General features: G+C 30.3%; 1 protein-coding gene across 19 annotated transcripts in view; it reads left to right on the plus strand.

Annotated features, from left to right (window-relative positions):
• Positions 1 to 679: 679 nt before the first annotated feature.
• Positions 680 to 14,318, plus strand: part of LOC114346561 (protein tramtrack, beta isoform) — a 245,363-nt gene continuing 231,724 nt past the window's right edge. For 16 of the 19 annotated variants that reach the window (XR_007699354.1, XR_007699356.1, XR_007699355.1 and 13 more), the window contains exons 1-2: positions 681 to 845; positions 986 to 1,350. Coding sequence is in view for 16 of the 19 variants with exons in the window: in XM_028297342.2 (XP_028153143.1) it covers positions 994 to 1,350 (357 nt within the window). In the remaining 3 variants the exon portion in view is untranslated. Of the gene's footprint in view, positions 846 to 985; positions 1,351 to 14,318 lie in introns of all 19 variants that reach the window. The other 3 variants (XM_028297303.2, XM_050656029.1, XM_028297311.2) reach the window with 1 other exon arrangement.

Genomic DNA, 14,318 nt, shown 5'->3' on the forward strand with positions numbered 1-14,318 from the left:
TAAAGAGTTCTAAAAACAACTGTTTTTTTATATAAAAGTAGACTAAAAATCTAAAAATTAAAATAATAACGCAGAAAACACAAAAAATCGCCGATATAACTTAATTAATCTATGAAATGCTGGTAGTGTAAAAATTTTCATAAATGTCATTAGTGTCAAAATTTCATAACAGTCGAGTAAACTTGCCTGAAGTTGGACCAGTTACAAACAAGCATTACAGCGCAGTAAATTTGAATTATTCCTCGTTTAAAAACAGACCATAGTATAATATAATATTTATGGATTACTGTCACTACTGTCGAAAGCCGACATGATCAGCCAAAAAGAATATGAATCTGGTTATTTTGCTAGTGACATTATTGGGTATGAATCTGTCTTTTGAGTTTACTCCAAAAAACAAAACATAGTTTTTAATATAATAAACTTTTACTTGTAAAGTAGACATATCCACGTGAAGGCCCATGTGACTTATTTTGAGGTGTTTTGAAACAAGCTAGATCTTCTGTTAACTTTTTTACGAACCAAAGATTATTTAGCAATTTATCAATTATGTTTGTTTTTCTATCTGACCTTTTAATTTTTTTACGAATTCGGGTTTCTAGTCATTATCGAAAATTTATTGATTAATTTTTTTTACAGGGTTGGTCAACTGACTTCCTGTTACTGGTGTTGACGCTAGCGCCACCAACATCCGGCTTCTTCAATCTCTCTAAGCTAAGTGAAAAGGTTGTGACGAGGGTGTGTAGAGCGCGGTATAAAATAGTTAAAATAGAGATAAAATTTGTAGTTTTTTCCCGCAAGTGTGTGCAAATCATTTTCTAGATAGGAGGAACACTTTAAAACAGGTATGTTTCGTTTCCGTGTAATATTTTCTTGATATTTCCGTTTTTAAACTATCCTTACGCCGCCATGATGTGGCGTCGGTCAAGCGGCTTCTTTGCATTTGCCCGTAAACACTTTATTTAGAATATCGTATTTATTTCAGAACCGACCATGTCGTCGGAACAATTTTCCCTATGTTGGGACAACTTCCACAAGAATATGAGTTCTGGCATGAACTCATTGTTGGAGAATGAAGACTTGGTGGACGTGACGCTTGCCGTGCAGGGAAAATGTCTGAAAGCCCACAAAATGGTTCTTTCTGTGTGTAGTCCCTATTTCAAAGAACTTTTTAAATCAAATCCTTGTAAACACCCCATAGTATTTATGAAAGACGTTAGTTACGAAGCTTTAAGTGATCTATTGCAATTTATGTATCAAGGGGAGGTTCAAGTGAGCCAAGAAAATTTAACCACGTTCATTAAGACTGCCGAGGCCTTACAAATTAAGGGGCTCACTGGAGACGGAAATGTAAGTAAATTATTAGTACTAATTTTAATGTTTATTGATGCATTTATGCATTATCTTTTGTTAGTTTGTTTTGTGTTCCCTCAATCAATATTTGTGCGCAGGTTACCAAATCCACTTCAAGGTCTTTGGCTATATGGATTTTCACATTAATTTGCATCATTTACATTTGCTTAACTCATACCGGCAACATTTAGTTAATTATAAACAAAATTTTTGATTTAAAAAAATTTAATTCCGACATCAAAATATTTTTGTGCATTACAATAGATATGTATACAGGGTGTAACAAAAAGACAGGTCATAAATTAAATTGCTTATTCTGGTACTTAAAAGAGTTTCCTTGAAATTAACTTAAACCTCTAAGGCGGTGCTTAGATTCTTACGTAAACAACGGTGCGGGGTGCATTTGCACCCCTCTGTATATCCATTTTTTTTATATGTGAACGTCGGGGAAATCAAGTTGAAAGATAATTAGGACTTATTTATTACTATATGAAACATAATTTTACAAAAAAGTACTATTCTTTGCGTCAAGATATAAGAAATTTGGCCTGGCTCTGGTGGGATCTCCCTACCGATTTAGTATCATAATAACAAACAACAAACCCTCCAGGAGCGGATTCGCTAAAATTAAGGGAAAGGGACAAAGGGACAAAATGCAAAATTTTGACGCCTGTAAATTTTCAATGTGTTTTAAATGTAATCATTTTTTTCGAATCCTGAGAAAACTAATATGTAAGTATTTTAGAAAAATTTAAATGCAGAATGAAAAATTGTCCCTTTGAATGAATTTGAAAATTGAAAGTCCCTTGGAATGAATTAAAAGTTTCTTTTGAATGAGATATTTGAAATTAAAAATCACACTAAATTTTCTCTTAGTTTTTCACCTCTGTAACTAATTAAAATAAACATATGCAGTTTTCAGGGACTTTCAGGGCCCTCGCTAATAAGGGCTTGCGTAACGGCTTAAAGCCGAAAGTTCATACCCATCCCCTTAACAAAAAAATTCAAGTCTTCAAGTAGATATAATATTTTAATGGGGTTGGAATAATAAATATAAATTTAAATATATCATTATATTTATTATGTATTTATATCTATACTCCATCTAATTTATTTACCATTGCACATCATCCGCGGCATAGCCCGTGACGTCACATGATACCAACATGAAATATTTAGGCGGTAGGTGTGTTCTTCTTTAGAATCACTTTGCCGAGTACACTGGCATTACAACCACTAGACATATTTTATTATATACGCCTATAAATAATATTTAAAGATTTCTATTAATGTTTACTGAGAAATACACAATAATACCTTTCATTTAATTTATATAAATGGATTATAAAGCGTTTTTATGAAGCACATTTGTTTGGAATACACTAACTATAATCCAACGAAGGTAATATTTTGGCATAAATTGGTAACATTTATTTGACAGTTGCGGCGATGACACTTCATATTTGTTTATAGGTATTCTTTACTATTCGCGGTGTGCAAGTACTTGGAAGGGAAACGAGAAACGACCGTGCGCGAGTCGTGGAGAAATATTGCAACTATCTTAAATAATTCATATTGTCAATTAAAATTGTCAAATTGACCTATATTTCATACCTTCTGTCATTGAAGCAGAAAAATTATATATTGCTCCACAATATTGATATGATATGCAATTATTATATAAAGGTAAATTTAATTGGACAACATCAAGTTTAGGGCAACCAAACATAACCAATTTGTAGTTGACATTTGAGGTAATCTAAAAACACTGACAGTGTTGCCATGTTGTAAAATATTTCTTACTGTAACATCTAAAATTCAAAATTGAATAGAACACAATATATAATTTAAAAATCGAAAACAAATGTTAGATATAAATCAGAAAATATATTATATAAAAGCATTAAAATTATATAAAAATCAATAGTGGCAATAGTTAATAGAAACATTAAACAATGTGAAGATTTCTAAACTGTAACTAATAAAATATCTAAAATACTAAATAGTAATAAAAAGAAACTAACTTAAACTGTAGACTGTAAACTCTAACTAATAAAATATCTAAAATACTAAATAGTAATAAAAAGAAACTAACTTAAATGAATAAACTAACCTATGAAATAAACATCTAAATTATAAAAAAAACATTTTAAACAAGGTCTAAATTCATAATGTCTAAATTATAAACAGATATGGCAACACTGTTCACAAAATTCATGCTGTTGCATGGCCATTGCCCTAAACTTTATGTTGTCCATTTAATTAATTGTATTTTGAGTGCAGTAGTGCATTTTAATAACTAATTTTATTTACTACATACAATTGTTCACGTTTTCATAACATAACCTGAATCTTATTTTTTCTTCTTACTATTTTTTTGGACTATGGCCTTGACAATTATCCAGTAACCAGGACTAATATAATTGGCCAATATAATTAAAAGTGCGAATAAAAGTACAGAGCGAAGAAATAGGGGTCAAGTATTTGTTTCATTATATTTACTGTTTTTATTATGTACTTTAACGTAAAATTATAACTTAACTCTTGTTTTCTATTTCTAAAGTTTTTATTTATTTACATTGAATATTAATTTGTTTTGCTGTATAATCCACTTTAACAAAAATTGTGTGATGTATTTGATTTAAAATGAATTCAAGAATTTTTTGTAATTTGGCAACAATGTCCACTTAGATCTCTAACGTAGATAATGACGTGCAACGGTAAGTAAATTAGACGGACTGTATGTAGTTATAGGTATATTATTATGTACAATGAAATGAAATAAGAGAAATGAACAAATTAAAGAAATTAAGGAAATTAATGATAATAACAATAAAATATTAAGAGTGGTAGCAAAAATCAATTAAAAAAGATAACATAATAAAAAATAACATAGAAAATAACATGGAAAAATAAAATTTGAAGTTTAGACGGAAAAAAATAAATACAAATTACAACTCTATGTCACTATCGCTGTCATCTTCACTAGAATCATTATCTAATGTTATAATTATTGGTTTAATATGTGAGGTTAATGTTCTGTAATGATCTTCCGTTTTTTTAACATTATGACCATCACATTTGGCTAATTCGTCTATAACAAATTGTTTCTCGAAACACTTTTGTGTGAAGAAATTCCAACATTTCTTTTTTTGTATATGTTTCTTCAAAGTACAAATCATTGTCATACAAAAAATCAGATATCTGTTTTTTTGTTGAACCTACACCCAGGATTTTTCTAATTTTTTCGCTGTGATACGTTGCGTTATCCATTACAATTACACTTTTTGGAGGCAAATTTGGCAACACCTTCTTTTCAAACCATTCCTGAAACAAGCTACTTGTCATATTTTCATGGTAGTCCAGCTTTGAATCTTTTGAATGTTTTTTGCCGATAGTAAAAAACTTTCCCCTCCAAGCCAGCCATTTTTGAATCCAATGTTCAGAATAATTATTCGCTGACTTCTATTAATTGGATAATTGGGTGCACATTTAATAGAATCGTCTGTCCAACCTTTTTGAGCAGTATCATGGGTATTGAACCATGTTTCATCTAGATAAAATATCGGTCTTCCTTCATCTTTAAATTTAGATATAGCATCCAAATATTCATTTCTCCATTTAATTAGACGAGGGGAATCCATTATTGATGATCGCTTATTAATTTTCTTGTATCGAAAACCAATGTGATTCAAAAATCTTGATAAAGTTGAAGGCGAATATGTAATGGAATAGTCTTTAACAAGTTGATCGTAGATCATAGTAAGCGTTGGAACTAGGTTCTTTGAATAGAAATTGTAAATTGCTCTTCTAATTATTTCAGCGTCTTTTTCATTTACTGCTTTATATGTTGAAAGTCACTCTGCTTTTTACGAGGTTGTATTCTATTCGTAACAATTTTCCACACTGTTGTATATGGCATCCTTGTCAGTCAAGATGTTGTCTTGATGAGGAATTTACCGTCTTCTGGATTTGGATTATCTTCTTTCACAGTTTGATAAACATTCCTAATAATTTCTTTGGCATCATCAGATAAATGTACACATGTTTTACACTTAGCACTAGCTTCACTGATTTCAGACATTTTACTTGAATAGTCGCGATCTAACCTTCTATCTAAATGCAAGAAAATAACTGCCTGAATGTGCAAATGTCAAACTTAAATATGTTTGCCCCCCTTTCATAATGCTCCATAATGTATGTTTTCTGGATAAATAAATGATACTTAATTTTACCTAAATACCTATAAGCATGAGAATTATGAGTAAAGCTATAGAATAATAATTAGAGGTATATCTTATCTTTAACTAATGCTCTTTCTAATGATTCTTTAATTTTTTTATTTAAAGATAGAAAGCTGCATTATTGGAAGTCCATTTTGTTTAAAGTGAAAACGATATAAAACACATTATAATCTAACTCCATAAAATTCACGTAATGAGCGCATTGGACATAAAAATTGTTTATGATCGTTTGTAATTGATTCCAAGCAAGTTAATTTCAGATGAGTAAACGAATTCGTCTACAGCAAACAAAATTTTTAATACATTGTCTAGAAATTTTAATTTTAATAATTTATTTGCATTGGTAGGTAACGAGTCAGTTCTGTAAATATTATAAAGTACGGCCCTAGTAGCTGTTCCAAAACTATTGCCACCAGTCACAAAGATAATTGAGGGATTAGTAACGTCAACTATTTATTATGATACTAAATCGGTAGGGACATCCCACCAGCGTCAGGTCAAATTTCTTATATCGTAACGCATAAGTATAGTCCAATAGTATAATTTCTTAAAAAAAATTTATTATCCTTAGACAAACACATCAAATTATTCACAGAGTGAGCAACACAAAGTTTTTACACACACTACAGTTATGGCGGGACTTTCCGTCTTTATTCTCTGACGTAAGTAACACCGACCTTGTCTCATAGCTCTGTTAGCTCCAGGTGGAACACCAGAAACGTTCAATTAGGATATGAAATTTTCATCATTTGCACCCAGTCATTTTTCCAAAAAAGCACATAAACGTAGAGTTTTAAATGCTGTAATGGGTGGAATACCTTTAGAATTAAATTTAATACGAATAAAAAAATGGACAAAAATGATTTATTAAAAAAGATAGGTGAGTAAAACGAGGTCTGGGGTGCAAGTGCACCCCGCACCGCCTTACGAGGGTTAAATACCTTAGTACAAAATGTGCACAAAAAAAAGTTACAGCCCTTTGAAATTAACAAAATGAAACTCGATTTTTTTCAATATATCGAAAAATATTAGAGATTTTTTATTGAAAATGGCCATGTGGCGTTATTATGGCCAGAACATCTTAAAAATAATAACAGTAAAATTTTGCATCCCATAAAAATTTTATGGGGGTTTTGCTCCCCTAAACCCCCTCAAATATTTGTGTATGTTCCAATTAAATTATTATTGTGGTATTCTTTTTCTCATGATCATCTTTCAGTAGGTCACAGTTTTTCGATTTCTTTCTAACACATTAAATTGTATGTGACAGAAAAAAAGGCACGTCCGTGATTACAGACATTTACAACATTTATTCTAGTTATTCTAGTTGTCGATAGATGGCGCCATAATAAAAAAATAATTTTTTTTAATTAGATAATATTACAAATATAATCAAAGGTAATACCACGAGTCCTCTAAATTTATCATGCAAAATTTAGAGGACGAGTGGTATTTGAAAAGATTATTTTGTGAACCAATATGTATTATTAGTAAATACGGGTATCTGTGAAATATTTTTAAGACAACTAGGATCAATGTCTTAAGTAGGTTATAGATAAATTATTTTATGATTTAAAAATGAACCAATTTATTTATTATATTGTTAATACATAAAAAACTGTTTAATGAACAATTATTAAAAACACATTTTTTATAACTAATATGAGATTTTCCAATGTCGTTCGTAACATCTAATCTGTCGTCACTTTCAGTATCAGAATTGTACTAAATATGCCTATTTAATTTAAAAATAAAATGATTCTACCATACTTTAAAAAAAAAGTGTTTGGAATATTGATTTCAACCCTTACGCCCCCCCCCCTTAAGGATAGCTATGACACGATTTTGATAGGCAACCCATGCTAGAAATATTTTCTATGTATGAAATTTAACAAAAAAAATGTTTCATCTGGCAAGCAGATGGGTATTCGCGGTGTGCAAGTACTTGGAAGGGAAACGAGAAATGACCGTGCACGAGTCACGGAGAAATATTGCAACTATCTTAAATAATTCATATTGTCAATTGAAATTGTCAAATTGACGTATATTTCATACCTTCTGTCATTGAAGCAGAAAAATTATATATTGCTCCACAATACTGATATGATATGCAATTATTATATAAAGGTAAATTTAATTAATTGTATTTTGCTTGCAGTACTGCATTTTAATAACAAATTTTATTTACTACATACAATTGTTTATGTTTGCATGACATAACCTGCATCTTATTTTTTCTTCTTATTATTTTTTTGGACTATGGCCTTGACAATTATCCAGCAACCAGGACTAATATAATTGGCCAATATAATTAAAAGTGCGAATAAAAGTACAGAGCGTAGAAATAGAGGTCGCTTTGCCGAACTTGCACGGTCCCAATATGTCAACCTATATTTGAATAAACTATAAGGTAAGTTAGGTTCAATCAAACTATTTTTGGTCCCAGAATGTGATTTAATTTATGACCTGCCCTTGTGCGTTACTTTTGATTTTGATTCAAATTGTTGGATAGTTTAATTATTAAATTGTGCTAATAGCCCAATCAGGGAACTCAAAATTTTACGAAAACCTCCAAATAAATAAAAGAAGGATGAAAATTTGGGAATAGGTAGTTGAAATTGTCTATTATTATACAACAAAAAGTTTACATTTCTACATCCCCTCCATTTTACAAAAATTGGAAAATACGGGGTGAAAAATTTTTTCTCAGGGGTGAAAAAATATACCTTCATGATAACTCCGGACTTGGATAAAATGACTAATTCTAAGTTACTTAGTTTTTTTACTAAGCCAATACTTTCCGAGTTATTTGCGAGCATTTTTAACCAAAAAAAAAGTTTTTGGACGGTTTTTCGGAGATAACTCAAAAAGTAAGTATTTTAGCGAAAAAAAATGGTGTATTCGTGAGGTCTGTAGACCCAGTAGAAGCAGAGATGCAGCTAATGAAATGTAGGTTTTTCTTCGTCAAATTCCAAATTGAGTATTTCAATGTGAAATAACCAAAAAAACAGAACTTTTCGGGGAAAGTTCATTACAACTTTTTTAAAGTGTTTAAAAAAAGGTTTATTTTTGTTTTCAAAAAAAAAACTTGTAACATTAAAAGTGAGTTACGCTAAAAATATTGTTGGTCCCTTTTATTTTTTGGTAAAAAAATGGCGGAAATCACCCCTTGATTAGCTTCTCAAATAAAATTAATCCTTACCACAGATTAACCCAACACAGATGCGAAAGCTATGCTATGATGCTGGTACAAAAATTGGTAACCTTGAAACTAAGGAGCACAGTTGTTGTGCCGCCGGTGTTTGCACCAATACAATTGATAACTTACAAAATAGTTCATTTGGTCTATAATACTTACACCTGATGTGATATTTACTATATTTACACTAAAAATTAAGACAAACAAAACATTGGTCATTTAATAAATTTATAATAATAATAATAATAAAGGTCTTTATTAGAAAAAGAAAAAAAAACAACAATATACATACAAAATAATGAGCGAAGTTTAGCCTAGACTACTCTTACACTTAACTCACTAATTTGATGCTAAATTAAATAACAAGTGATTCGATTAACTGGCACTAAAATATATAAATAGAGAATAAATTTAAATACATAAAAAACATTTTTATAAAAAGTTAGAAAAAAAAAACAAGTATAACGAAGAAAAGATCAGAGAATTACTGGGCAAAAAAATTAGAAAAATATATGTGTTATGTGTTAAATGTGTTAAATTATGTGTTAAACGAAAAAGGAAATAAAAATGCAATAGGTAATTTGGGAATTCTAGGTATGTCCTTAACAAAACAAGAGAAAGTTAACTAACTGTTAGAAAAGTGACAATCGTTAAAGATTTATGTATACATAGTCATTTATTAAATTTCTGTGTATATTGAAAAATAATAAAAAGTTGCTTGGAAGTGAACACGATATAAATATAATAGGGTAATTTGGGAATTCTAGGTAGGTACAAAACAAGAGAAAGTAAACTAGCTACAAAACAAAACAAAGTTTTGTCCTTAACAAGAGAAAGTAAACTAGGTATTAGAAAAGTGACGGTCGTTTGGTGACAGTAATTTGGGAATTCCAGGTATGGCCTTCCAGAACAAAACCAGATAAAGTGTTGTTAATATAATAATTTTCAAGTTCCAGGTTATTTAATTAAATAATCAAATTTAATTATATAAACAACGTTTAGTTGGTAAGTAAAGATTTTTTTTCAAAAAGTGATAAGTTTTGGGTCCGAAAAAGTATAATGTGAGAGCGAATTGTTTGTATTCCTGAGAATATCTTCTGGCCTTTGGGACATTTTTCTGCAACAGTGCCCGAGTTTTAAAATTTCGGCCAATGATTTAATAAGAAATTTGTCACATAATTTTTTAAACTGCTCTAACTCTTGTTTTGTACCGTTTTGTTTTTTACATATTTTTCTATTCAAAAGTTTTCTTTTTAAAAACCTAATTTTACATTTCAGTTTATATTCATGTGGCAAGTTATACATAAAAGATGCTGGTGTTTTTAATGATACTGAAGGTGATAACTGGGAAACATCTTTTGTAATTTTTGTAGAAATGTGTCCATCTTTTTCCTTACTGGGGCTGATAGAAGCTTGTTTAGATGATATTACCTGTAAATTTTCCGCCGCAGGCGTTATTCTATTATCTGAAAAATCATATCTTTTTACTATTGAAATTATTGATATTTACCTAATTTTTTACCTGACAATATTTGAACTTTTTTCGACGGCTCCTCAGACGTATTCGCACAGATATCTTTAGATTCGGTAAAAATTGACGGCAAAGCATTGTCATACAAGAGTTTTTGTCGTGAAGATGTGCATAAAAATTTATTTTCAAAATGCTTTTCGCAAATTCTGTATCTAGTTAAATCCTCCTCTAACAAATCTTGTCTTTTCAAAGTTTTCTTTTTAAAAACCTGATTTTACATTTCAGTTTATATTCATGTGGCAAGTTATACATAAAAGATGCTGGTGTTTTTAATGACTGAAGGTGATAACTGGGAAACATCTTTTGTAATTTTTGTAGAAATGTGTCCATCTTTTTCCTTACTGGGGCTGATAGAAGCTTGTTTAGATGATATTACCTGTAAATTTTCCGCCGCAGGCGTTATTCTATTATCTGAAAAATCATATCTTTTTACTATTGAAATTATTGATATTTACCTAATTTTTTACCTGACAATATTTGAACTTTTTTCGACGGCTCCTCAGACGTATTCGCACAGATATCTTTAGATTCGGTAAAAATTGACGGCAAAGCATTGTCATACAAGAGTTTTTGTCGTGAAGATGTGTATAAAAATTTATTTTCAAAATGCTTTTCGCAAATTCTGTATCTAGTTAAATCCTCCTCTAACAAATCTTGTCTTTTAGTAGCTTTTAACCATAGCTCACTCCTATAACCTAAGATGTGTTTTAATAAAAATTTAATATCTTGTTAGTATCTCTTTTATTTTTTAAGATTATTTTGACTATCTTCAATAACAGGGCGTTATTCATTCTTACTAGTAACTAAAATTTACTGTTTTCAAGACAGGATTTTTTTCACACTTACCGAAATATTTCTTGAAAAAATACTACTGGAACTATTTCTAACACACATCATAGCTTGAGTAACCATTTTATCTAAGTTTCGAGATTAATATAATTAATATGATATAAGTAATTTGCCGCTTAATCAGTATTTAGAAAGTAAATCAATTTATTAATGACACTACATACCTTACTTCATCCTTTGGCAATCTAAAAAATGATATTCCTTGACCCGTCTTAGATGAACACCCTTCACAAATACACGTATATCCAACCATTTTTAAAACTATAACAAAACTATTTAAACACACTTGATAAATAGAAAAAATTCCCAATAATCAACAAGTCAATTTAACACTACAATAAGCGCATGTACTGTCAAGGTTATTCAGGAACTTACAATAAGCTTAAGCCTACATACTAAGCGAGCTACTAAGCGACTACCCTTTTGGTAACTCAAAGTGGGAGGAGTTTACCAAAACTCCGTACCAGAGTTATCGCCAGGGTTTCGCATCTGTGTTGGGTTAATCTGTGTCGTTACTGCTTTACAAGTTACTTTACTTATGTATTGTTTATACAGTATGTCCACGATTGGGGTGCCCAAGAGGAAAAACTTTTTTATTTTCAATTTTAGCGAAAAATGTCATTATTCATAAAAAGTTTTGCTTGTTCTAAAACCCCATAAAACGAAAAAAAATTCAAGTTTTACAAATCCTGCTTAATTTTTTAGTCAATTTTATGCAAATCCCTATAAATTTTTGCACTAAGTTCGAAATCGTAACAATAATCTAGTGTTGCCAAGCCACAATGTAGCTAAATAATTTGCGAATTGTCATTTTTTTTCGACAATGTTAAGCGTTCAAAAAATAATTTATCTTGTGATCAATTTTATTGTTAAAATTATTGGATTAATAATTATTTAATTATTAAATAATTGGATGTTTCAAGGATAACGACAAAGATTGGTTTCATAAACCAAAGAAGCGAAAGGGTTGTTCTCCCAAGTTATTATTGTTACAGTTTCGAACTTAGTGCAAAAATTTATAGGGATTTACGTAAGATTGGCTACAAAATTAAGCATGATTTGAAAAACTTGAATTTTATTTCGTTTTATGGGGTTTTAGAACAAGCAAAAATTTTTATCAAGAATGACATTTTTTGCTAAAATTGAAAATAAAGAAGTTTTTCCTCTTGGGCACCCCAACCATGGATACACTATTAATCTCTAAGTTTCATTGGTTCAAAGTGCTCAGTTTTGAAAAAAATTGGGTTTAAAATAGAACATTTTTTTTAATATTGAAAGAAATCGTAATTGTTTATGGAATTAACTTAATTAACAACAATTAGGAATACCAAAAATCTGAGTAATAAAATGCTCGTTTTGCTTTTCTGAATATTTTTGATTTTTTGTTTTCTTGTTAGACAAAAGTTGGTTATGCTATGGCTGTTCAAAATTTGCCTAAACTCGTGATTAGTTACTCGTTCATGCCATTTTAACTACAGCTTTTTCAAAACGAAGCACTTTGAACCGATTAAACTTACAGATCATATAAATAATACATAGACAAAGTAACTTGTGAAGTGGTTATGTTAAAATTTATATGTGATGCTAATTAGGGGTGATTTTCGTGATTTTTTTACCAAAAAATTAAAGGGACCAACAATATTTTGAGCGTAATTCACTTAATTTAAATATAACAAGTTTTTTTAAAAAACAAAAATAAACCTTTTTTTAAACACTTTAACCCGCCATTACACGCGCTATGAGGAAATCCCTCACCATATTTGTTTATAACCAATGAAATTGTGTAAACTAATACGATAACCTTAAGCACCCAGGAATGCCTTTAGCATGGTTTATGAGAGGGTATGAAAAAGTTATAGAATATTTCAGGCGGCCAGTGTGCTGTGTGATAGTTGAAAGAAGAGACATCCCTCGTCAAGTGAGGGAATTCCTCACTGCGCGTGCAATCACAGTGAAATCACGTTTCTATTATCTCAAAGAAACTTTTAGGTTTGTATTTAATATTTAGGTAGGTTTAATTAAAATATTATTGTTTTAATTAGGTTAGGAACAGTGGCACACCGAGGGGGGGTTTGGGGGTTAAAATTCCACCCAGAGCATATAGAAATATATATAAAAGAAAGTAGGAAAATGTAACTTGTCTTTCACAAATAATACAAAAAACTTTAGGTGCCCAAGTAAACCCCCTCCCCCCCAGAGGAAAATTCTAGGTGCGCCACTGGTTAAGAACCCATTTTTAAATTAACCTATTCTAATTTGAAATAAGCCACAATTTAACTTAAAAATTGATTTTATTGACGTTTCGAATTCCACCTCGGACGTCGTTATCAAAATACAAAATATTAATAGTTAATTATATAAATGCCACAAAGAAATAGCTTCAGAACAGTTTTTAATTTTAATTTGTATTTTTAGTAAAATGAATTCGCGTAAAGAACGTTAATTTCTTCAGTGGCTTGCTGAAATTGAAAATTAAGAAAACTTGCTTTTGATCTATATTATTTTTACTTTTGTTTTGTTAAATTAATAAAAAAAAATTGGTTTACGAGACTTTCTATAATATGTGAGTACAACCCATTTTATATTTATACATGTTAACATTAATTCTTCCTCGAAATAAGTCGAATTTATGTAGGTGAGGGCGACGCTCATACGCGTGCAACCACGTCACAATAGAAGACGCGTGTAACAGCGGGTTAAAAAAGTTAAAATGAGTTTTCCCCTAAAAGTGCTCCGTTTTTGGATTTCACATTGAAATATTTGATATGGGATTTGACGAACGAGAACCTACTTTTCATTAGCTGCAACTCTGCTTCTACTTGGTCTACAGACCTCATGTATACACCATTTTTTTTCAATTTTTTATGGCTATATTTTTGCTAAGAATATTTTTTTTGCTAAAATATTTACTTTTTGAGTTATCTCCGAAAAACCGTCCAAAAACATGTTTTATTTTGTTAAACATGAACATATTCACTCGCAAATAACTTGAAAAGTATTGACTTAAGCCTGGGTTTCCTCGAAAGCGGCACCCAGAAACAGCGACCGTAGCACTGCGATAAATTACATCAGATTACCGTGAAAAATTCAAGGTTCTTCACTGGGGCAATGGAATGTGCAAGCTCAGCAAACGGTGGCTTCC

The sequence above is a fragment of the Diabrotica virgifera genome, chromosome 7 (genome assembly GCF_917563875.1).
Source record: "Diabrotica virgifera virgifera chromosome 7, PGI_DIABVI_V3a".
Classification (NCBI taxonomy): domain Eukaryota; kingdom Metazoa; phylum Arthropoda; class Insecta; order Coleoptera; family Chrysomelidae; genus Diabrotica; species Diabrotica virgifera.